This window comes from Pleuronectes platessa, chromosome 13 (genome assembly GCF_947347685.1).
Source record: "Pleuronectes platessa chromosome 13, fPlePla1.1, whole genome shotgun sequence".
In the NCBI taxonomy this organism is placed as follows: Eukaryota; Metazoa; Chordata; class Actinopteri; order Pleuronectiformes; family Pleuronectidae; genus Pleuronectes; species Pleuronectes platessa.
Window position 1 is genome coordinate 17,031,001 of NC_070638.1, and position 26,425 is coordinate 17,057,425.

The 26,425-nt window shown below is 40.6% G+C and overlaps 2 protein-coding genes across 3 annotated transcripts in view; both read left to right on the forward strand.

The window, feature by feature from the left end:
* The first annotated feature begins 3,954 nt into the window (after nt 1-3,954).
* Nucleotides 3,955-7,454, forward strand: LOC128455109 (leptin receptor gene-related protein). The gene is made up of 4 exons (XM_053438753.1): nt 3,955-4,105; nt 4,465-4,540; nt 5,521-5,707; nt 5,879-7,454. The coding sequence occupies exons 1-4, from the start codon at nt 4,090-4,092 to the stop codon at nt 5,993-5,995; spliced, it is 396 nt and encodes a 131-aa protein (XP_053294728.1). The 5' UTR covers nt 3,955-4,089; the 3' UTR covers nt 5,996-7,454.
* Nucleotides 7,455-15,822: 8,368 nt separating this feature from the next.
* Nucleotides 15,823-26,425, forward strand: part of LOC128455108 (cAMP-specific 3',5'-cyclic phosphodiesterase 4B) — a 43,250-nt gene continuing 32,647 nt past the window's right edge. Inside the window, exons 1-3 of one of the 2 annotated variants that reach the window (XM_053438747.1) lie at nt 15,823-15,944; nt 21,407-21,551; nt 25,350-25,588. In XM_053438747.1, coding sequence (XP_053294722.1) covers nt 21,510-21,551; nt 25,350-25,588 — 281 coding nt within the window. In that variant the 5' untranslated portion in view covers nt 15,823-15,944; nt 21,407-21,509. Of the gene's footprint in view, nt 15,945-21,401; nt 21,552-25,349; nt 25,589-26,425 lie in introns of those variants that run through there. The other variant, XM_053438748.1, reaches the window with a different exon arrangement.

The window sequence follows — 26,425 nt, forward strand, 5'->3', positions numbered from 1 at the left end:
GACCAGGCACTAGGACCTTGGGGAGTCTGCATCTGGCTTTCTCACTCTCTCATCAAGACAGCAGGATTACAGCCAAGGAGTTTAGCTCATAGTAAATGATGCACGGAGTGAAATTGTAAGTACAGGTAGTTACAGAATGTGGCTCTCTGTAGTTGTTAATGATTGTTACCTGCTTCAATTTAAGTTTACTTGAGGCAAATGAAAGGGAATATTGTAATGAGCTATGTTAACACTAAGCTAGCTAGCTAGCTATTTTGTTAGAAAATGTCTCCAGTGAGCAAGAGTGTGAACGAGCAAATTTGAAATGTAAGAAATAACTATCGACAGCTCTCTATTCTTTGAATTAATATCTATCTTTAGTATTTTCAAACAATAATATCAGTGCCTATAGAATGTTGTTGTTTATAATCAGTTCATATTTGTGTTGTCAAATTTCACAATGACCCTGAAATTCTGTCTTTTCTGTTATCTTATACTGAATGAATGCAAGCAAAGATACAGAGAAAAATCACACTCTTTCTGATTGAACCAATCTATGAACTGTATGAAACATGGATATCCGCAGCCCCAAATGAGCATCTGAATGTTTGCGAGTGCGCTGCGTTCTGAGTTCAACAGAGAAAGTTAAACATTCACATGCCTTCGTCAAGGCTATTGTGAATCACTGACCATTTACACCCAGGCACTAAAACACAGCTTGAGCTCATCAGTGTTAATTTCGTTGACGAAAACTATGACGAAAAATATTCGTTAACGATCTTTTTTCCATGACGAAGACGAGACGAAGACGTAACGAAAACAGATCTTTGAAAATAAAAACTATGACTAAATCTATTTTAAGTTCCTTTGACGAAACGAGACGAGACGAAAATGTTGGTGGTTGACTAAGTCATAATAAATTTTTTTAAACATCATCGTATCAGGCCGTCATGAAGTATCAGGAGAGGGCGAGTGAGTGTGTGTGTCTGTGTGTGCGCCAGATAACACACCGGTCCCGAGGCTCCGCCCCCCGCCCCGCTCACTCGCTCAGAGCTATGGCTCAGAGACACAGTGAGACCAGAGCTCGTTCACGTGGAGGAGCCCGTCACTGTCTCACCGGCTGCTTCTTAACAGTGGTAACAGTAAAAACACAGAGTTTCTCTGGTCTCAGCTGCTCAGAGATCAGCGCAGCAGCTTCTTGATCAGAGCAGAAGCTGGAGTTGGTTTCTAAAGAGCTTCAGTATCTGTGTTCGCCTCCAGTCTGACCTGCTCTCGCGTTTTGTTTTCACATTTAAAACCAAATATATATTATTAAGCTATTAGGCTGCAGCTATATGTTTTGATTTATTCTAAAATAGGCTACTTCTTATTTCATACATTTCCCACAAATACAGGGAGGACTCAAATAGCCCTACAAAGTTCTGTGTTTAATTTATTTCAAAGTAGGCCTACACTTGCCTGTCCATTTTCTTCTCTTCATAAGCGTTCGGTGTTTTCCTTTGTTGTAACAGGTACAAATAGGAATAAAATGTCAAGAGTTTTCTTTATTGTCGTTCTATAATTTCGTAAATGCAACAATCTATAGTTTAGTACAGTATAACTTTATATTAAACTTTATTAGCTTTGTTATCAAATATGTTTTGCGGCTCCAGACAAATTTTATTTGGGGGAAGAGGGGGAAAAATTACTCTTTTGAAAGTAAAGGTTGCCGACCCCTGCTATAGCCCTATGCTAGGAGGGATATCTAATGGACAACCTAAGTACTGCAAGCTAGACTATTTTGCAGTTTTAGACACAACACAGGGTCCCTGGGCCTGAGAAGGGAAGAAAGGAGTTAAATGTGGCTACTAAATGTGACTAAAACTAGACTAAAATGTAATTCGTTTTCGTTGACTAAAACTAAGAAGGATAAAAATGACTAAATGTGACTAAAACTAAAATGCATTTTCGTCAAAAGACTAAGACTAAGACTAAATCAAAAATAGCTGGCAAAATTAACACTGGAGCTAGTTTATTTAGAGATAACAGCAGGAAGAGCACATTTACGATATGTTGATAATATAATGATTTGTGATCCAACTGAAGAATACTGGGAAAATTATTCTGTAGCTCTACTAAAACATCTAATGATAAGATCATAAGGCAAGCCTGAAAAACTGCAGTTTGTTAAAGTATAAGTTTGTTAAAGTATAAGTTTGTTAAAGTATAAGTTTGTAAAAGTGAAGTTTTGTAAAAGAACAAGTTAAATTTATAGGGCACGTGATCACAGCAGATGGCAAATCCCTCTCCCCTAATAGAGTAACAGTTATTCAAAGATTCCTAAACTGTTAGAAAGAAATAAGTGATGTCATGCCTGTGATCGATTCTCATTGCAGGTCATTTATCCATAACTATGCTGTCCTCGAGGAGTTCCTCAGCGCAATCGCACACGGGCTTACAAGCATATAGCAAAGTTACATGGACTGATTGCACAGAGAAAGCTTTCACTGACTTGAAAATGACCCTACAAACGACCACCCAACTTTATGACTACCCGACCCTGACCGACCTTTCACACAAGCAGTTGTCAAGAAGGGGGAGTAGATCCAGCTGCTGCAGGCCTGCCTACTTGTCTCAGAGCTGTAGCAGCGGCAGAGAAGGCTGTAATGGCATCCAGTGATTTAGTAGGATACTCCCCTGTTCACCCTGTTGGTACCACATGCTATGTCTATGATTTTGTTGGAACAAAAGATATCTCATTTGACTGCTGCACACTGGCTTCGTTATCATGCTATTCTGTTGAAAATTTCTAATATCACTGTGAAAAGATGTAATGTTCTTAACCCAGCTACTCTTCTTCCAACAGAAGGAGATGGTGAATAACATAAATGTGTAGTAACAATAACCAAAGTTTGATCCTCCATACTAGATTTACAGGAAACACCACTGCAGAATCCAGACTTTGAACTGTTTGTGGATGGATCAGCGTCTCGCAATTCAGACACAGGAGCAAATCAAGTTGGTTTCTCTGTGGTTACAGCACATGATACATTGATTGCATGACCACTCCCTGCTCCCCTGTCTGCACAGGCAGCAGAGCTCACTGCTCTCATTGAAGCATGCAAATTGGCTAAGGGGAAAAGGGTTAACATCTACACTGACAGTAGATATGCATATGGTGTAGTACATGATTTTGGCACGATTTGGAATCACAGAGAATTTCTTACATCAGCAGGCAAACCAATTGCACTTCATGCACTACTGTCTCAGATGCTTGATGCTATCCTCCTCCCCAAACAGGTTTCTGTATGTAAATAGTAAATATTTGGGCATTGATTTATGACAGCATTGTGCCTATCACCCATCTAGTGGTGGAGCGGTGGAGAGAGAAAAAGGGACATTAAAAAACAAATTGGCTAAATGCTGTGAGGAAACTGGATTGTCGTAGACTAATGCTCTCCCACTTGCTCTCATGCAGATGAGAATGAGAGCCAGACCAAAATATGGATTGAGCCCATTTGAGATTCTGTTCTGACGCCCAGCGAACATGGGCATTGGACCTGTTAAAAGACCATTGCCCTCAACAACTCTCTGTGAAGATGAAATGCTATGTTATTGTACAAATCTCTCTTCTGCTTTATCTGCCATCAACAAACAGGTTAAAGACGCACTCCCTAACCCGGCAACTGGACCACTTCATGACCTGAAGCCAGGCGACTGGGTGGTAGTGAAAGACCTAAGGTGGAAAAGTTGGCGACACAGACACTGGACAGGACCGAACCAGATTAACATTTATTAACAACCCACACGGCAGTGAAGGTCACTGAGAGGACACATGGATTCATGCTAGTCACTGCAAGAGAGTCCCAGAAACAGAACATCCACCTGCTGCACCCACACTGAATAATGGGGAATTATGAATAACAAGTATAAATAAATAAAGAATAATAAAATGTATTAACCATTCACTTGGATCCGGCCTGCTGCTGAGCTGTGTACTGTCGCTTTAAGGCGGTCACATGACAACAGAGCCCGAAGGAGGAAGCAGGAAGTGGGTTCATCAGGAAGAAGGGACTGAGCACATAAACAACGAAGCAACAGAAACTAAAATCTCGTCAAAGATTCATCGCCATGGCCGGCATCAAAGGTATTTTACTTACTGCGTCAGTGAATCAGTTGAACAGTGAAGCGTTACGTTTGTTTGGCAGACGTTGTTTTTGTGCGTTGGTGCTTCAACAACTTTGTTCAAGTGCTTTGAATTGTTTAGAAAGCTGCGCTGAATCACGTCGACAGCAAAAACTCTGCCCCCGGGGACTTCACGACCCGCTATAAGATTTCTCATACCCACTTGGTTACCCACCAGTATGTCGGTGGTTTTCACAGTCAGTGAACTCCCCTGAGTCACGGTCACTTCACAACAAGTGTCAATAACCTGCATTGTATTTACAAGTTTGGACAGGAAGCGTCTGTGTTGATGTGTGGTAACTAATGCTTGTCTTCTCTCAGCACTGGTTGGTTTGTCCTTTAGTGGTGCTATTGGTCTCACGTTTCTCCTCCTGGGCTGTGCACTGGAACAGTACGGGTATGTTCCTCTGAATAACCAAACTTTTCATTATTGTTATTATTATTATTATATAAGCTAGATTTAAACATTAAACATGTTTTATTACTCTAAGATATAGTGCCGTTGTTTGACATGTTTTGTTGTGTCTTAATGGGATAGAACACTTATTAAACATGTATTATTTGGTCTTTAAGATACACTTCTGATATTTAAAATTATGGATATTACAGATATCATGTATTATTGTGGCCTAAAGGAATATAACATATATTAAACATGCTTTTATTGTGTCTTAATGGGATGGAACCATTTTTTAGGTACTATTGTGTCTTAGGGGTACAGATATTGCATAATTGTAGTATTCTGTCTCACAGTGATAGCCAAGCTATTTAACATATTTTCATTTTGTCGTTTACACAGATATCTAGCATTTATTTTTATGTCTCAAAAGGACAGTAGAGACATTTAACATCTATTACTATGTTTAAGGGGATAGTACAGACAGTTCTGCTTGTCAGGTGACTGTGTATTTGAAAGTGACAAAAGCAGTTATCAAAAATATCCCAGTCCAAGACTCCAAGTATTTATTTTAAGGACTTTTAGGTAGAGATTTTAAATATTGACCAGAAATATGCCAATCCTACAATGTTCATAATCCAGTTTAATAGCCTCATTACAGCCCCTCAGCCCACGCTCCTGGTTGGTATCGTAGGCTTAAAAAAAATAGCTCAAGCTGAGATGACTCTTTTACCAGGATGATATATTTCAGACTTTGTAAATCTCCTTCCTTCAAAGTCACAATGACATGATGTGTTTTTCCCCAAGCTTAATAGTACCTTATACGATAGATAAACAGTGTTTCACGTGCAAAATCTGTAGAGTGCCTATTTACATGTTAATTTAGCAATTTCTTTTTTTATTATTTGACAAGCGGCAAACTCATTGTCTGTCATCAAATGCAAACCGCCCCTTTAACTGTTCCACACCTGTTTTGTCAGGGTATATTGGCCGCTTTTCGTACTGATTTTCTACGTGCTGAGCCCCATCCCGACCTTCATATCCAGACGCCTCAGTGACGACGGTGACTCCTCCAGCAATGCGTGCAGAGAACTGGCCTACTTCTTAACAACTGGCATCGTCGTCTCCTCTTTCGGGCTCCCTATTATCTTAGCCCGCACTAGCACAGTGAGTTCTCTCTACCCATGTTTTTGCCGTCTGCACCACAACAGCTATTATTAATTTGTCCTACATTCTATCTTAATAAAAATGTTAAACCTGTATGCCAACATTCTGGCAATAGTGTAGTGAAAGTAAATGAATGACTTCTGACATATTTTGGATTTTTCTCTCACACAGATCCAGTGGGGTGCCTGCGGTCTGGTGATGACAGGAAATGCTGTCATCTTCCTCACCATTCTTGGCTTTTTTGTCGTGTTCGGAGGCGGCGATGACTTCAGCTGGGAGCAGTGGTAGAGTGCTGTTGGACAGTGAAAAGAGAGAAAGAAGGAAGGATGGATGGATGGATAGATAAAGTGGTGGGTAGGTGGATAACTGAATGGATTAGCTGCACACTAAGGATAATATGTGTCCTGGATATAATGATCTGGCTGCAAAATGTCAAATTTACCGGGCATGTTATCAGGCTGACTTTTATATTGGGGAATATACAACGTTATGGACCCGGTTAATGTGCCTTATGTCTGGAACCAGGGACAGACCGATGCCTATACCCTGCCTATGCTTTAACACCACCTCTGTCCACCTTAACCTGTGTATTTTAGCTTGCCTTGCCTTTGTTTCAACCTGCAAACTCCCCTATTCATTGCAGTTACCTGCTTTTTTATTATGCTTCAGTAAATCAATATCATAAAGGGATCCTCACACTAAAAAATAACCCTATTTTAAAGCACACCACCCAGCTGCATTATCTGTCCTCACTGTTCAAGGGGGAGATGGCTGTACCTAACTATGGTTTGCGTATCATAAGCGCTATTTAAGTGTAAAGGCACGGCAAGTTATCTACCAATGCTATCTGACAACTAGTTGTAGGACTCGTAATCAGGTAAAAATATATATTTGTATTTTGGAAATGCATGTTTTTGCCTTATTTGGCCTTACATTTTGTTTTGGTGCAATTGTTTACATTCTCACCAAAGATCATTTAGACTGCAAAAATAGAGCATGTTCCCCGCTGAACTGTAGGTGCAGTAAGATGATAATCAAAAAGTCAACAGAGGCCTTTGAGGAAACATCGATATGTTCGCATCCTAAATTGAATGTTCAGTGAGTGTGTTGAACGCATGTTCATGTGATATACCTGCAGGTTACAAAGAAATTCATAAATGACAACAGATGATGTTTTCAGTTTATAAATGATATTTTTCCATGTTGAATGGTAAATATTGTACAAGTATATGTTTTTAGGCCAAGAGTATGTTTTTCATCCTAATGGAGAGGGCTTAACCTGCATCTCAGTCCTAAGTGCCTGTACAAATTGTTGATAGCAGAAGTCACTGTTTTGAGATTTGACGCTTGTTGTTTTGTGTTTCATCTTCAGGGGCCATTGAAATCTGTAAGTGTAAATCGATATAACATCCTCTGTTCCACTGTCGTCAGTTACCATTATTCAGGAGGTTCAGATTTTTTGTGTAGTTAGTCCCACTCTGGAGACTATCAACGATATAAGGTCTGTTCAGTTTCCTGTAAAATGCTGATCGTCTCAATATGCAAATTCTCTACAAGGAAAGCTATAATACTGTCCTTCTCACAACTGACATGTTCAAATGTAAGTTTGTTCTTTCTCGCGTGCCTCTCGTAACAACACTTTTAAAACACTAACAAGTGGTGAAAAGCTCTCAAAGGTAATTATATTAGCTCCCGACTGCATTTTGTTTTTCTAACATTGATTAAACTCTCTGTACAGTAAAACAAATGAATGGGCTCTGTCTGTGTAACTGCTGACCATGTGACCAAGAAATGAATGCAGGTATGAAAAGCAAAACTTCCAGTGGTCAGTGAAGTAGACACACAACTTGGTTTGACCTCTGTAAAGCTCATCTCCGTCCTCTGCTGATGAATGAGGAGGATGCTTACAAATAGACGTCTGCACATTATATATATACAGAGCAGGAGCCAACCCGGGACCAACCTCAGTAACTGCCTCCCATGAGACTCAGACTGGAGAAGAAAGAGGCTGTGTGTGGGCAACTGGGTTTTGGTTCTGTCTGGTCTGACTTGGTTGGTGAATCTGTGGTCTGACTGACAAAGAGTTCAGGTGTGAACAGCTGCTAAATAATTTAGATATTTTGCAATATTCAACAAGCAGCATGTAAAACAGCTCAATGTGTTTGCCTTGTAGCTGATAATTGTCACTGAAAGACATTTCCCTGTTTGTTTTGCTCTTTGCATGAACATAACAATTTCCAATCTACTACCTTGCCCGTTGCCAGACAGCTGCAAAACAAAAAATGTATTAAAAAGTCTAAATTATCTAGTCAGGCTTAAATAGACAGGTATAGAAATAAAGCTTGCAGCGGCAGCAAACCTGAGTGGTTTAATTTGATTCTTTATTCACGTGTGTCAGGAATGCACTGAAGCTGCCACACCAATTTGTGAGTGGAGGGAGTTTAGTCAAGGTTTTTTATTTTTAGTTATTGGTTTGTTTTTTCATCAGCAGGCCTTAGTCAATTTTGAGCAGATCCAGTCATAGATCAAATCGTTCCTTTAGTTAAACTTTGCAAAGTTTGGTATGACAATATCAACTATTTCCCAGGGAATGATCCATGGATCTTGATTTAAACTAAAAAATCATTGCGAGAACTGATATTTATGAGCGTGTGCAATTTAATGCAGCCGGAATTTGGTGGTGGTCATATGTGATCTACTGAGTGTCATTCACTTGTTGGTTCCTTGGTTTGTTTGTCAGCAGAATAATGCAAAAATCACTGACTGAATTATTTTTGGCTAATAAGCCTATATATATATCCAGAGATGTAGCTCTGATTCAAACAGAAATATTCAAAATGACAACACATAGTCCAGACATGGCTTGTTGCAGATGGACTCATCTCCCTGGTGGTTGTCGGCAGACGTTATTCTGATGCCAGGGCGTCAGCGAGTTGAAAGGGGCCAAGTACAACTAATATGGTTACGTGCCAGAGGAAGGATTGACACATTTGCCCACTGAGGTTCTCTGCAGGGGATTTCCACGCCAAGTTTCCACTCCTGGGCCCGTATGTGTGAGATGAAGTCCGTCCAAAACGGAGAGGTGGCTGTGGATCAAGACAAGCCATCTGTTTACTACACGTTTCAAAGTGGAAAGATGGGGATTGATAAACCCTGACTGTTATTTACATGTATGTACTTCTGATGTTGACACAAACACTCACTGCACTCTGGCTCACATAGGGAACACTGATGTCACCTGAATATGAGTTTTACTATATCACACAACATATAATTTGACACTTTGATGGGCTGTATTTGCATAGAGAGAGGAATGCATAGAAAGTGATTAAGTCACACTACTTTCAGCACACTCAACATAAAAATGTGTGAGTGAGAGTAAAAGAAGATGAAGGTGAAGATGACGATGGAGATCAGAAAGACTCCAGGGACACCCATTCAACTCTGTTCCAGGACAGCTGTTGCCTGGCAACAGCTAAAGCATCACAATTATTCCAAGACAATCCTGAGTCTGGCCTTGGACAACACACAGCTATACACAGTTTAGAGTGACAGGGCTCAGTGCAACACACATTGAACTCATCACAAGGTGAAAAAGAACCAAAGGATGCTAACACGCAGCACATTACACTGCAGTGCAGCATCAGTTAACACACAGTGACACCATGTAAATTATAGACACCTCACACTAGTAGGACAATGCATCCACTGTTCAATACAATTCAGTCTCCATCACAAATCTACACATTGTAAGTCGCTTTGGATAAAAGTGTCAGCTTAACAAAATGTAAAATGTAATGTAATGTGACATTATATATTTAAGTGACTTATTTTAAATCACTTGTCTTTTTCTTTTTAATGTTTCTATTTGTATTTACTGCACATTTCTCAACGGTTTATAAGTGTGTAAGTGCATCTTTGTGATTATTCCTGAGTTTGCTAAAAAAGTTTTTAAAGGTGCAATGAAAATGACATTATACATAGTTTGAATGTAGCTCTTTATGTCCACATGTTGAAGTGTCCTTGGGCAAAACACAGAACCCATTGTGCAGGCCAGCACCTTTCATCAGTGAGAGTATGATGCAATTTGTAAAGTGCTCTGGATAAAACTGCTCTGTAGATGCATCCGTTTACCATGGAAGCTAAAAGGAGCGCCATGCCTCAGAAGATGGAGACACACATCTAGTAGGTCAGTACGTTACATATAAGTCATTTTTAAAGAGACGGCTGGATTGAACACACGAGGGGATGCTGGGCAGACAGTTGTGAAGCAGAAGCAGACGGTACGGGTGGGGCAAGTGGTGGTGGGAGCGAGAGAGAGACAGATAGAGAGAGAGAAGGGTGGGGGGGCAGCCATTGGCGGACGGAAGAATTTGCGTCGCCTCAGTCGAAGCCAATCGACGCGCTCGCGGGGTCTGGAGGGGGAACGAGCGCGAACTGGACAAATGGAGCCTGATAAAAAGGAGGCGCGTGCGTGTGATGGCACAGGAGGAACAGCGGAGCACACATCGTGAGGCGGGAGACTGCGATGCGCGCGGGCTAAGCGGACGCGGCGGCACCGGTAAGAGACGAGGTTAAAAACCTATCATGTCCGACGTGCTCATCACTTCACACCGCTTGCTAAACACGGATCTGAGCCTTTCTACCCGATCACTGGGTGCTTTTCATCATCTGTCCACAATCTGAAACCCACGCGACGTTTTAAAGTTTCACATTGACATTCTGAAGTTGATCATACCGAGAGAGAAAAGGCTCGGAGGTCTGCAAAACCCGGAGTAATCCATTGTCTGTCCGTCATCTGAGATCTGAGATGCGCAGGATTTATTTTCGATGGAACGTGAGCTGCAGTCAAACACTGAAAGCTCTTCAGGTTCAGTTTCATCAGTAGATGTCTGTGGGTGTGTGTGTGTGGGTGTGGGTGTGTGTGTGTGTGTGTGTGTGTGTGTGGACGCGCGTGTGAGACAGAGTGTGTGCATCTCTCTCCTCTCTGACAGCTCTGTGTGTCCAGTAGTAAAACTAACGGTGCGCTGCTCCAGGGTCAACCCACTCAAATGTCTCCCCATCAAGTGTGATGCTGAAGACAAACCAGGCAGAAAACACACTCGCAGACATTGGTTACTCTGTGGTTGAGAGACAAATGAGATCGATATATATTTTAGTTTGGGACTATTTAGATGAGGTTGGTGGAGAAAGGGGAACATTTGTGTAAATGTTATATAAAAAACATTGGTAAACCCACTTTAACGCAGTGGTGACAGAGTTGCCGTTTGGTTTGTAAACCAGGATTGCATGCCAAGTGAAATGAGATCAACCCTCATTATCCAGGGGTCATCGGTCCTAACAAATGTTAAAATGTCTGGTCGAATGTCTTCAATTCAATTTGAGAAAATAAAAGCACTTAAAAGGATTAAATTGTTTTAAATTCAGATTAAATTAGATCTTTTTATTAAGGCATGTCTCTGCCAAAGGTCAGAGCGAAAAGTTCTCCACTCTGCTCACAGAACAAGAAGGATACAGTGGAGTCTAACAGAGTTGGTCTCAAATTTAACTTCTAGTATTAAGAAGCTCTTGAAAAGTCTTGAGTTGAACTTGTTTATAGCTGTACACCCCCTTATGTTACCAAGTTTGACTTAATATTCTAGTAAAGGCTTAATGTGTCTTACTTGAGTCAACACAGAGACTCAATAGAGACCTTTTTGTATTGACTATAACAGACTATGACAGTTTAATATTCATTGTTTGGGTTTTAGTGGTTGCTTGTGTTGAACCTTGCGAACGGAAATAAAAGCCAACACTGTTCATCAGGGAGTTGTTTGACTTCTCCCACAGTGCTGCACACTATGTGAGGTAATGCATGAAGAAACCCAAAGTGTGCGACTGTTTCAACACTGGTGAAACACAAGAACGTGTGTGTGATGACATGTTATGTGTTAATCGATATCAAGCTGTAGCTGGATCGGTTTGACCGTCTTTCACCAATAAATGCAGTGAATAATATACTTGTTTTTACATTCAGATTTATCTAGTTAGTGCATTAATAATATGATTATTGTAAATAATAAGATCAAGGTCACAGTGTTTTTAATGCTTATATATGGTGTGCAGTAATCGGGGGGGTCCCCAAAACTCAATATTGTGAGATTTCTTCATTTTCTTTTTTGATGATCAACTTTATATTTGTACCTAGATGTGACATTGCCCAGTACAATTCCTTGGTGGAGGTCCGATCTCTATACTGAGCAAATTTTTTAATAACAGAAAGATTTATTCACCAAAATGTGGTGCTGATTGTGTATAACTTGATCATTCGTGACTTGTGCTGTTGATCTTCATACTTGTGAACGCCTGATGTTTAGAGCCTTGTCAGTTATAACGTTTCTGTTACTCTGTGTACACTGCTTTTGAAAAGCAAGAGCCAAAAAAAACGTTGTTATGCTATCTGACCTTTCACACTTTAAATGTTTGTGGGGTCACTTGTGTTTACAGCCATTGTTCTGTCACCAAGATAATAATAACAGAGATTAATATAAATATAAAGATAATATTAAGAGACTGTCATGGTCTAAGTAATGATAGGGTGTCATATCGTTTCAAACATCAAGGTGTTTCATTGCCCAGTTTACAGCATTTCTGCTGTGCAGCCGGTCATGTGGTGTGAGCTCAAGTGGCGACCGTCCTTCTTTTGTTAGTCGGTGGTGAAACAACAGGACACAGACAGTACATCCATGGCTTCTTTCTAAGAAGGGCTCAGACTGCTAGACTGATGACTCACTTACTGGCTGCTTACTGGTAATGTGGTTACTATACTGTTCTTTTCTGTCGCTGTACATAGATGTTTAGCTTTCAGCTGATGAATACAGGCTGTGTCTGCACTGTAGGCATTTAGTGCATCAGACTGGGTCAAAGTTTGTCACAGTTGGAGCAGTAGTGAAAAAACGGCTAATTGTGAATACAGGAAGAATGATTGTAACAAGTTATGCGTCTAGAGCAGGTTTCAGACATGCACTGAACTGCTTTATGTAAGAACACAAATCTCTGTGTCAGTTGTTGAAGATGTTCTGTCGAGGTTCTCCTGCCAGCCATGTGAAGTGCAAACTCTGAAAAATGTAAACTGGGCTATTCCTCATGTGAAGAGAAGACATCCATCAGCTTTTACACTGCTCTTGGCTAAAGCACTTTTAAAATGCTTGTTCTCATAACTCTGACTCATCAAAACATGTTTATACTGTCTACTAAGGTCTAGGAATTTGTTTTTGGAAACATCTATGATCCTTAACATGCTTGCCAGAGATAAACTACTGGGCCCCTGAGGGTCTGTAATCTTGTCATGGGTCTTTGTTGCCGATCTAAGATCAGTCACATACTCTGTCATCAAGTTTTTTTTTCTATTTCAGATATTTCGCTGTGCTGTGTGATCTGTGGAATTCTAATCCAGTGTCTTTCTCTCAGACTGACATTCTGCTGACGTGAATTCCCACTCCTCCTATCACACCACTGGATCAGGGAGAACGGCTTCATCTGTGAGTATGTCTCTTCTGTGTCTCGGGGTGAGTTTTGTGGTCGGAATCAGTTTCTCACTGCAAGCCTTATCGCTGAGTAAGTGGTATATAACATTTCTTCATTGGTTTTTGTGCAGAAGGGATCAGTTTTCCATGAATCATGGAGCTATTAGATAGACCAATTTTTAAGTGTACAGTAAAAAAAAACGTTCTGTATGCCTTTCTTTTCTCTTAAATTATCATTATCTTTGGATTTTGGAATCATTGACTGTATGAACAAATCCTTTTATTTTGGTATTGTGTGTGTGTGTGTGTGTTTGTGCATGTGCGTGCGTGTGTGTGTGTCCCATGTCTGCTTCAGGGAGGGATTTACAGACATGTTTACATAGGGGTTACCAGCTGGTGACACTCACCAAAGGTGCGCTGTGTACCTCAAATCTCGCCGACTCAGCCAAGCCTTCTGCTGCCTCCTCCCTTTAATTTTTCAGCACAAAAGCTTGAATTCCATGGAGCTGGCAGAGGAACGCTTTGTTTAGTAAATGCTTAACCGATGAGGCGCTGACACACACACAATAGCTGGTACTTCCTCTTAATATCTGGGGCTTTTCCTATGCTCTGCACTCAAACAAGGACACATCCAGAGTCACAAGTGTCCTGGGTCACCAACTATTTATTTTCTTTGCTTTTCATTCACAGGTGACTGTGACTCAGTAGGTGCAGTGGGAAGCCTAATTACAAGATGTCGATGGTTTGATTCCAGTCTCCCCCATTTCTCATTAAATTGCCCTTAAAGGCTGTGTTGGCAGTCTGTGAGTGAAGGGGCTGAACATAGATACACTGCATGGATGTCTGTGTGAATGGTTGAATTGCAAAACTTTACTGTGAAGAGCTTTGAGAAGTCATTAAGACAAGAATATGGCTATATAAATGCAGACTATTTACTATTTAAAATAGCTGGATATATATATAAGCACAGTAGCTTCACACTAGAGGCTAACCTTGAATTAACATTTATTTATCTCTTTCACCATGCAAGTAAGGAAATCAGTTTTCTTCCAAAAGCTGTTGGTGTGATGACAGAACAACCCCGGGAAAGGTCTTGTGGCCTGTGGTCCAGTGCAAACAGGCTCACAGGGTATGGCCTGTCCATTCTCTCTCTATGTCAGTACTGTAGGATAGAGAGCTCCCATCATGTGATCTCCACAGTGACGTCATTTTCCAGCCGCCACAAATGTGTCCCTCCTCAACAAACTCCTCTGTCTTCAATCATCTGCTGGAATCTGCGTGACCGTGCTGAATGCACACAGCATTTCCCACTCTGACTCCTAACTCCCATTTGACACGTGTTGATTGGCTTTTCCTTTTACAGTCATAGAGATAGCATGGCTTTAAAAAAAGAGAAAAAATATTTAAAATAATATAACCATAATATTATAATTTGATGTCCCAATCTGGCTTAGTGAGTAAGTGTCGACACCTGCATGAAGTACAACTGCTTTGTGTGTGGGACATGCCCACACAAACAGAGTGGGAAGAGAGGAAAGGATTGGATGAGATATCATAGTGTGTGCCTGAAAAGCAAATATCAACCTTCCAGCAAGTTATTGACGTACATTTTTAACCTTATATAGTCATCCAGAGTTAACCATCTAACCTACATTATTAACCTTATATAGTCATTCAGCGTTAAGATTCTAACCTTCATTATTAACCTTTCTATCCATCCAAAGATTTCTAACATTAGAAAAAAGCTATGTTGATGAAAACTAGGTAGATTCAGGTGGTAGCCCATCACTACTTTCAGCCATAGCCAAATGCAAGGGGTTGCAGGTGTGATTTGCATTATGAGCAGTAATAAATGAGTGTTCTTCCCTCTGGCCATTTGTCTTACATTTGACTTCTGTTGTCAGCAGCTGCTACTATTTAAACAACTGCTTTCATAGAGCACATTAAAATGGTGCTCAGTAAAGCGCACAGCTCCTTCAGGGCAACTGGTTAACATCATACACAGGCTCTGAATTTAATGAGTAGCCTTGAAACTATGTCATTAAAAGACAGCAATGTGTTTTTGTGCTATAAGTCAATAGGTCTTTGTGCCACAGACAGATGGCTCCTCTTTGTCGGCTTATTCCTCTCGCCTCTATTTCAACCACGATTTTCATGTGTTTTTTATTTTTAACATTGAGCTACCCTTTCGAAAGATTAAACATCAGAAACAATATCGATTGACATGCTTTCAGAATGTACGAGTGCAATACGATACTCAAAATACTCAATAGCTGATTCCTGACTGAGCTGTATTTTTCAATTTGCTGCCGTCCAGTAACAACCACAGCTATTAAACCAAGGTCAGAAGGAGAAGCTGCTTTATAATCTGAGGTGATAAAAGAAGATGTGTTTTCATGAGGTTATTTTAACCCCGAAACTTTTTTTGAGTGCATTCTGACAGTATTTCTCTGCTAATCAGTGAGAAGAAGGCAGATCTTAAATCTGTATAGCTGTGATCAGTAGACACTGTTTTGTGTTCTGACAATTATTCCTGAGGTGTGTATAGATTGGGTGTGGTGGTGTTCAGATTGAGTAAATGTGGGTGGGCCCAGCAAGTCAAACAGGACCTGCCACTGTTCTGTCACCAGCTGTTGTGCCTTGTGACCAGAGTGTCTTACTTCTGCATTTACGCACACGGTTTTCGGAGTGATTTAAAGCTTGATGTAGAATACACACTGGCTCAAAGCTGGGTAAGTTAACTCTTAATAACAGTTTTTTTGGCTCTAAATGGTTTCGCATTCACCAGTAAATGAGACGTATGTGTGTGTATGTGACCACTTTAAAGCTAATCCATCCCGCTTGTGGCACCCAGATAGCTTTCAAAGCTCTCACTGTCGCACTTCAGGGGAAATGCAGTAATTGAATAATTAATGCAGTCCAAAACATTATTTCTTAATGTTCCTTTGTTTTGATGGTACAAATGCTACCTTTGCGTGGGTGTCTGCTGATGTTAAACATATGACAGCTACTCACTCAACCTCTGACGCTCCCTGTTGTTAATGGACACTGCGTGACATAGACTGAATGGTCAGATGGTCGGCCGTGTAGCCTCGCTGACCTCATGCAAAATATGTAAGTGCAAATATTGGCTCCTTTGATAGCATTGTGAGTTAACCAATTACATGTGGTCGGAGCTGTAAGAGTATGTCAGATAATGCTAAATGGATGTTGCGTATAACAGACGCCTTCTTTATCTATTCTTCCATTGGTTCTCTATACCAGTGTTTTCCTGCTCAAGGCCACTGGCGCTGCGGGGCGGATGTCTCTGTCAATACAGACAGGTCATAAAGCTGCATGAGGACGTGGACATAACATACACAAGCCTGCTCGCTCATGCTGCTTTCAGACATCAGCTGTACGCGGCACATTCTCAGGAAATTATCTGGGAGGACTTTATGTCCTTTGCTGTTTCCTGCCAGCCCCGAAGTAAAGTGTCCGCGTGAGAATGTTGCAGTGAGTCAATGGGAGAATTTGACAGGAAAATGTCCAGAGAATTCACTACGAGGGGGGTTGATGTTCTGAACACATGACGGATACAAAACTGAAAATAGCTTAGAAAAAGAACACAAATATTTCAGGGTTAAAGACGCAGATGAAGCCATCGCACCAAAGGAAACCACGATTGACCGCGCCTCTAACAATTTCCCCAATCCCAAAGTGGTGTCTTTGGATAGTTTTGTTTTCCCAAGAGTAAACGCTTTAAATAAACAATTCACAATGTTAATACAATGTCAAATCCTCAGATTTCAGAAGCTGGTTTGAGTAGATCTTTGGTAAATAACACTTATAGTAAATTAGAATGAACTTTATCCATTGGATTTTCTCTCATACAACTGGTCATACAATGCTGTGTATCCAGTGTTCTTAGACAAAGAGATGGTGCAGTCTTTTCTCTCCTCTCAAAGAAAACACACTAAGTCCTCATGCATGCGTGATTTATTATTAAAAAAAGACCCATGTTTAATGGAAGAAATAACAGCCTCAAAGCAAATGCATGAGTTGCAAGTCAAGCAGAAAAACACAGTCGGCTTTGGTTTGTTTTGTTCCCAGTGGCTCCGATGATACACAATTCGCCTCACACAAAATTCCCTGGTGTTCTCCTCAGATCTCTTACTATCAGCATGTTGAGTGCTGCCTCATGACTGTGCATTCTGTCGCCCGCTTCACATCAACAACCAATTATTTGTAGAGCTCCCGGCAGCCTCCGTGGGGATGATGTATTGGCGGGGTTACGAGAATGAGAGGTCACTTGAAGCTAGCCTCTCTAAAAAGTGAAGGCAGTGAGACGGCAGGGCACTCTGGATCCACTGCCCTGTGATGTTCTTTCAAAATGAGTGGTCGCTTGGGTTTTCGTTTTAATGTCTTCATTGTCTCATAATCTCATTTCTCCTCTGGATGTATCAACAAAGCTTTGACCTTTGTACTGAGCAAGATATTTCCCCCCCCCCTTAAATGGCAGTAAAAATTCCGTAGTGAAATCTGTGTCCGTTGCTCAACTACACATGTCAATAGCATGATCCAAAGTCATCCCTTAAGGGAATTAATCAAGTCATCATATTGTAAAGGAAAAAGCGAATTGCACCCCTAGTGCAATTTCAATTCATCTCTATTGTTATTGTACCAAAGCACAATTTACCTTAAGGTCCAAAACCATAACTAAATATAGAGAAGCTCAACAGTTCCCACAAAGAGGAAGTAATACCAGCGTCACTTCAACTTACTACACAGAGACTGAAAAAACCTTGGCACCAACATTATTTGCAGACAATTGGTGAACTGATTAGTCGGTGACAGAAAAGTGTTCAGTCATTGAACAAACACAAATGAAAAACCTTCACGTCAAACACATGGATCTTCATTAATTCAGTTTTTTAACCCCATTGGAAATTTAGAATTGACTATTGTCCTGTCGCCTTGGGCACAGAGAGCCTCAGATGGCCACGTAGTACAGTTTCTTTCAGTTTTGTTAGCATAACATACAGTACTACACTGCACTCACAGTTATTAGCCATTTCTATTATGGCAACTGTGGCTATATAAATCCATGAATGGAGTCTATCCTATATCTTGTTAATTGTGAGATACAAACTCATTCATTGAAGACTTTTGAATTGAAGTTCTAGATGAAGTTCTTAACTGTCTCTGAACAGCGCAGTTGCCTGGAATCAATGTTTGCCTTACACAAGTCAAGTCCGCCGAGATTACACAATCTTTCAAATCCAACTAAAAACAAACAAATAATGTATTGCACCTGAATCCACATATCCATATATTGTCTTTCACTGGCAGAGAACTCCCCCAGATCCTTGTTACTCAATATAACACAGCTACAGTCTCACAGTCTATTGAGCCTGTTGGGTTTGTTGGGCTTCATAGTGTCTCAGGTGGCATGAAGACAAACTCATCTTTCAGGACCTTTTCTTTGCCGATTAGTATTATTAATCCTAAAGCTGTAAATTGTAGGATCACTAAATGGTATGAACAAGCTGTGTTACATATTGTTCTGTAAAAAAGTAAGCAACATGGTACTAGAGATAGTATTGCTGGTCAGTCGGTCCAGCAAGTTTGTCAAGATTGAAATAACCTTTAAGACCTACTGGGAAAATTCTGTGTTGTGGATAAATTAAGATCAGATAGTCTTTCATGGTACCCTAGAGGATGAATCCTACTACTTTGATGATCCTCTGATTTCCCCTTGAGCCACATTAGGCTGATCATTTGTTTCAAAGTAAAAATGGCTCTGCTACTATGAGATGGGTGACTATAAATTATGTAGAGAGTAATAACATCGTTCCAGGATGAATCAGACTGACTGGGCACCCCCTGACTTCTCTTTTCCTTTGGGGCCATTATTACAATTGTTTGGGTGTTCAGTGAAATATCTTGACAACTATCGTTTTGGTTTTGGTCAAATTCTCTATAGATAGTCATGGTCTGCTGAGGAAAAAAAATCTTTATATTTATATAAAACAAATCTAATCAATTTATCCATTACTAATGCCTGAAAAATACACTCTTAGGTGTAGTTTGTATTTACTGCTAATCAACAAATTCTAACATTCTAATATAGTAAACTAAAGTAATGATGAACATGATAAACATTTTATGTGTTAAAAGTCAGCATGTTTCCATTGTCATTGTTAGCATGTTGGCATTAGCATTTACATCACAGCACAGCCCTTCTTCAGAATGAGATTGATCCCTTAAACACAAATGTTGAATAGTTTCCTGCTGGCTGGATTGATAAGATCAAATTTATAATTAACCAGTCTTCAGTCAACAATCCTCGGTCATTCTTTTGAATTCAAAATAATGTATACGGGTAAAGCTGACAGGTGCTTTATCATTCAAGAAGCAGAAAACATGTGCCAGTTTCATGAAGTATAAAACATTTGAGAAGTGTTCTTCTGAACCCTGTTGTACACACATCCTCATGCATTATTGAGAACTTCAACCTCCTGCTGAGATTTGAACCAGCAAGCCGAAGAGTTGTCTCACAGACGCTCCAAACACAGAATATCCGTGTGATCTGCTGCCATTTCACCTCTCATGTCACTTTCTTTTCATCATAACTCAAAACATCAGGAATCCGAACATTTAGATGTTTGTTTTCAAAAGCTTAAAACAAGATTGGGTGGATTGGTGCTGCTCAGAAATTCTCTTTTACGTGCCACTTGACTTGGCAGCAGCTGAGAGCCCCTACAACAGCCTCCCTCACCAGGAGTCCTACACTGACCTCAACACAGGGACTCATTGTGACTGCCAACGACGAGGTAATGTGAGGGGGTGTCCTTATTGACATGGATTATATCGATTCATTTCTGTCACACAGATTAGTCACAGTGTGCAGTCAGAGGAGGGTGACAGACGGGACTGGACTGAAAGGCCTCTAGGCGCAGACAGCACTGTAACACTTAACTCTGAATCATGCTGAGGGTATGTTAGTGCCATAACACAAACCAAATTAACACCACTGTTACCCATGAAGCCTTATCCTTTTTTGTTACAGTCATTGTGTATATGATTTCTACTTATTCTTTCAAAGTGCTCGATGTAAATCAAATATAGCAAATAGGCAACTTTTCATGCTGGTGTTTAGACATCATTTAATATCGAAGAATTTCAGTTTAGTTGTTGACAAATATTTTGTATAAACCAGACATAATCTACAGCCATGCTAAACATATATGTAATATTTATCTTAATTAGGGTTTCTGCTAGGTCTCAAAAACTCCGAAATGTTAGTCCTTAAAATGTCTTAAATATTTATAAACATTACATACTAGATTAGGTAAAAGTCCCTACACCGCTTTAAAATGGATTTTAGCGATAATGATGTGTTTGAGGGTTCTTCTTGTGACTCCACCTTATCTTCAATCCTAGTTATTCTAGGACTCTGATATTCCTTTATATGTGTCGTTCTTGACATAGGTCTTAAATTTCATTCATTATGGTTTCAAAATGTTACTTGTTGAAACTTGCATAAACTCTGTTTACCATGAACACCATCTTGATTTAGTGTGTTATCTTAAACACATACAACAGCTGAGGCTGGAATGGTTTTTGGTCATTAACCTAAGTTTTAATGTATTAATACAAACTTTGATCTAATTGTAGCGCTAGAGGAAGAGTTATATGATCTACAACAATTCATTCTCTCAGACACTTCAACAGCAATTCATTCAATGGTTGTCAAGATATTCAACTTAAAACCAGAAATATCAGAATCATACTGACACTAAAGGTAAAATCCAGGGATCAAAAAATCTCACAAAGCTTCAAACTTCACACAATTCACTCTGTACCATTTGCAAATGTTTTCAAAAGTAAGGTACTCAAAATATATCTTTGGGCTGTTGTATTTTTTTTAGCCCTCAGTGTTTTTTTCACTTCCTTCCAGGACTGTTTGCATGTCAACTTGTGCAAACTTGTGACAGTTGAGCCAGGTAATCCCTCACAGTCCATGTAATGTCTGCTTTTTTGTGCAAATCCGTGTGTAATGCATCACCGTGTAGACGTGTCCAATTACTGCAGAACAATAACGTAAGTGAGACTAGACTGTCAGACGTGATGTTCACTGGGACGGAGGTGCAGCAGCTTTCGTTGTCCCCCCCCCCCGCTCACCTTCTCCCTCTGTGTTTCACAAGTGCAGGCGACTGGTGAGGCTGACCGGTGCAGGACAAGCAGGGAAGAGCTGCGAGAGAGAGAGAAAAAGAAAGAGGGAGAGAGAGCGTCTAGCAGAGCAGCCCCTCAGGATGAAGAAAAGCAGGAGTTCACAGGGGGTTACACTGGCGGATGTAAGTATTGATTTTACCAACACTTCATGCATGAATTACACATTCACTCATGATTTCTATGTATCTGAAATGAAAGTGGAGAGCCTCATTCTGGAGTTTATATGCTTACTCTAAATCTTCTTTTCATTATGTTGTCATTCTGATTCTCCTCCAAAGAAAGATACAATGGGAAAACACTGAGGCTGCAAGGTGCTGTCTTTGCTGTGTTGGGTGACTCATAAACAGATCACTGCACCGTACACAACAGGGCGCTCGCTGGCAGGACACGCTGAAGAGAGGGAGATGACGTGTCTCTTGGATTAGAGACAGGGGAGAGGGACAGCGGGTTCCGTGTTTGTGTGAGAGAGGTGGGATGATGGAGACAGAGAGTTGAAGGATGGTGCAGGGTTCAGAAGAAAGAGGAAGAGCAGGATGAGGAGGATGAGAAGTATGAGGAGGATGAGGAGGAGCGGTGTTAAAAGGCAGCTCACACCAGGGGACATACAGGCCATAGACTGAGTGGAAACTTGGAGGATGAGACAGAGATCTGACAGAGAGGCCCATCTGCTTCTCCTCCAGGACACCGGGTGTTTATGACTGTGCAGGCAGGCCACATCATTTACCATGACTCTGTCCAGGTGGAGATCAGAGGCCAAGATGCTGAGAGTTATCCAAGAAGTTTTCCTGCTGTTATGAATCTGATTAACTCTAAAAACATTACATTAAATTCACAATGTAATCTAGTGTAATTGTCAGTAGGAATACCGTCAAGAGAGAGAGACCAAGGTGGATTTTTGGAAAATTATGTTGTATTGGAATAAATATGAAAACATTGGTAAGAATCATTGCTGATTTTAAGGCTTGCTATTTTACAGTTAAACCATAATATTAACAAAAAAAGGAAAATGAAAAACAAAAGAAAAATGTAATTAATTTATTCTGTATAAAAAATAATCATAGTGGTGCATATAGGCAACTATCGATATGTCAATGAATGGCTGATATCAACTTCAATATTTGTATCTGCCAAACCATAAATCATTCGGCTCTATTCATGAGTTCATTACAGTGAATTTCTGACTTTCATTCAGAAGTGATTGTGGTCATATCACTTCTGTATCTTATGAAGATCTCCTAATAATGGCACCTTAGGCATTCGTTATTGTGCAGGCTTCTTAAATCTTTTATCAGCCCTCGATGACTGCATTTCACAAAATTTCAAAAAATAAATGTGTTTCAGTTCATACATCGGAGTGCTCATCTCCTACCATTCATTCAGTTTCTTCAGCACCTTTAAGTAAGATTATTTTCTCTTCTCTTGGCTCATAGATTCAATTATTCAGGTCCCACATCAGGACATGCTGTTAGAGCATACCTTCTTAAGCCCTCTCATTTATATCACCTTCTTCAAAAAGGCTTTTTGGAGCATTTCCAGAGAACATGGGAGCTGTTTAATATCTGCAGCCAGGAAAGGTCTTTTTATCTTCCTGTAGAAAACACCCACTCCACCTCTGCTTGACACTGGAGCATCTCTCCCTCCGTTTGAGACTGATGGTTCTACCTCTCATCTCCATTCCTTTCCTTTTATAACCATGCTCCAGCACATGGATGGATCCCAGGTTTCAAAATTTACCGATGTTTTCAAAGAACAACATCCTATTCCTGAGTTATACACAGGCAAGGTAATTCAACACTATTTCCTCTGGAATAGAAGATCGATGAACAACTAGAATTACATGTCAGAGATGCAATCAATATGCAGACCACAATGATAATGATGATTAGTTTGGCAGTGCCACAGCAGGGGCTCTGTGACATATTGATGAGAGTCGTGAGTCACTGGAACAGAGTTGTGTTTAGCCAGATTGGATTTTCAGCCGTTTCTTTGTGACGCAGTTGATGCGTCTCTTAAAAGACAGGCACAGTAAATCACATAAATTGTATTTCTTAGAAAGAGCAGGAGAGTCAGCAGAGCTGCATTTACCGACTTTAAAAAATAGTAAGGCTGTCTCCTGTCTGTGGTTTATCTACGTCCCCCTCTCTCATTCAGACACTTTCCAAGTTTTCTTCTTTTGGCAGTTTAATCTCTCATTCATGTTTCCTCTCTGCTTTTTATCTGGTTCATCTCTTTTTGTCTGTCGCTTTCACTCGGACGAGGAGGTGCATTGTTGCTAACTTTCTTCAACATCTGTCTTTTTCTAGTCCTCCTTAACTCTCTATCTCATCATGTGACCCCACTCTGTCTGGCACACACTCATTTTAATTATATCATTTTTGATATAATTAAAATCTCTCTTAGAACTTGAAACGCTGTCATTTAAGAGAGGAACTCCATGACTATGACAAAGAGACAAGTGAGACTTGAATCAATGGACTTTTTATTAACTTTAATGGGAACTTGTTCAGGGTTTACCTGACCAATCGTCCAATGTCAGCTAAGACTGGCTCCAGCCCTCCATGTGACCTCTGGCATAGATCATGGATGGATGGACTTAAATGGGAGCTGATGACAGCATTGCCTTTTGTACGATATAAATCACACTTAGAGTATTTTTTAGATAATTCCTCTTGACAAGATGCATGAACACGTGTAACAGGTAAAAGCTATGAAAATTCCTTATCTACTTGCTGCTAAATGCGTTTAAATGGATTCCTCCACTGGAGATGGAGTTAGTATTTGATCGTGCGCAACCTTGACCTTCTCACATTGTGGTGAGCGTCATCCTTTCTCCTACTCACTCTCTCACTCACTGTCAGCCTCCTTCTTTTCACACTCGTCTTCTCTGTCGAGTTTCTTGTTTTCCACAGCTGCGTTCAAAGAGATTCCTCAATTTCCCATCCTGCCTCTATAAACCTGCCCTGCTCGTCTGAAACCTTTCGGTGTGTTTTATTTACACTTGTGTGCAGTGGAAATAAAGTGGAGGGTGATGTATGCAGAATGAGTTCTGGCAGACTGCCTCCATCTCCTCAGTGCCCTGTCTTATTTACAACCAGTCATCCCAGTGAAGCAGCCAGGGCTCTTGACTGGAAGCTCCACACTCAGCCAGACTAACATTAAACACACGATTCATATTCTGCTCGACTTCATCAAAATGTGAGCTGGCAGATCAGGAGTCGAGGGGCCTGAAATGAGTTTTGATCAAATATTAAATTTTTCTCATTTTGATAAAGAGCATGAAAACGTGTTGGGATATCTGCAGGACGTGCAATTTGTTTAAACATTTGTACTTCTCTTTGACAGCCTCTCGAAAAGACATCTTAATGCCTGCCAAAGCTGGTTTATTTATTTTTATTTTTAACCTTTAATTTCCTTCTGTTTATTCATGGAGGCAGACGTGTAGCGAGCCCTCAGCCAACTTTGTTTAAAATACATTTGTTAATTTTGTTAAAAAAAACAGGAAAGCCCTCCTGTGTTAGTGGCCCATTGAAACATCCATAACGTTTTTAATGTCTTGGCTATGCCTTAGTGCAGGGTAAAAATAATTAATCAACAGTGCCTTACATTTTTGAAGACGGTGTGCAGCTGGTTCTGCCGAGCTGGAAAGGGTTTAATGTCTATACTGTGGTGTACAGCCTTTTTTGACTGAGTTTGCTGTATAGTCCAGGAATCGCTGTTTAACGCCTTTGTGATGCAGGTTGTTGCAAAGTAAAATGATTGCTCTTTTTTCAGTTTTTCTCTGTTGCCCTACATCTACTTTTTATTGTTAGTCTCACTCAAGGCCCTTCCAAAATATAATCTCTGCCTACACCACTGCATGGAAGCCTGTGATGAACCGGTGTAACCCAATTATTCTTTGTCTCTTTTCTTTTTGCCCTCAGGACCATACCGTGGGACCATTTGCCACAGCCAACACCCTCAGCGTAGACGTGTGCAGAGTCCACAGGCGGTTCTCCGGCACCCTGCTGCTGCCGCCGTTGTCATGGCGACAAGCAGAAAAGGAGAAGGACAGGGGCAGGCCGCTCACACCCGAGGAGGACCCGGTGACCCGGTCCAGACCCACAAGTCTGCCCATCTCCACCCTGCCACGCATCGACATCACAGAGGCTGACCCCGACAGGTGAGGTGACGAGAAATCCAAGGAGGATCATCACAGTTGTTTTTGTAGTCGTGTATGTTTGATGTCTCGTGATATTTTTACCTCCATCGATAAGGTTATGTTCTCACCTTTATCTTGAGATGTTATTATGAGAAGTGTAACCATGTATTTGGTTTCCTAATGAACCAGTGGCAGTGACAGATTAGAATATTGTGGGCCAGCATAATGAGACACATGACTTTGACATGGCGAGATAAGGCGTTAGGTTGGGCGGAGGTATATGCTCGCAGGGCGTCTAGTTTATTTTTTGTAGTCTTCTGCTTGTGATCTTGCTTTTTGAGAACTATGTTTCATTTGTACTTTGTTTTTAGTTTTGTGCTTTAGTGCTGAGCAGAGTTCTCACAACAACCTTAGTGCTGGTGGGAGATTGCTGGTTTCCTCACGTCCAGTTTTGATATTTGATGAGCAAATTAGTAAAGTTCGCAGGGACATTTAGTTATTATTTTTCAACCCTTTATTTTCTCCTAATTTTGTATCAATTCTCACAGTGATGACCTCCTGTGTCCTGGAGAAGGCATCAAAAGGAATGAGATGAGAGCAGTTTGCTGTTATTGTTGTGTCTTCCTTTGAGGTGCCGTGTGACACAGTAGGCTGCTGTGTTTCAGATGACTCTCCTCTGTGATGGCTGCCCCTTTATATTATTGGATGACAATTTGCCTCATGGATCCTGTTTCTTTGAACCACGATGACTCACTCCACTAAAGCACACATGATTATGGGCTCTTCAGAGACATATTGTCCACTGACTCTCTTATCTGTGGCTTTTATCTCTATGTCACTCATCCCCTGGTCTTTTGC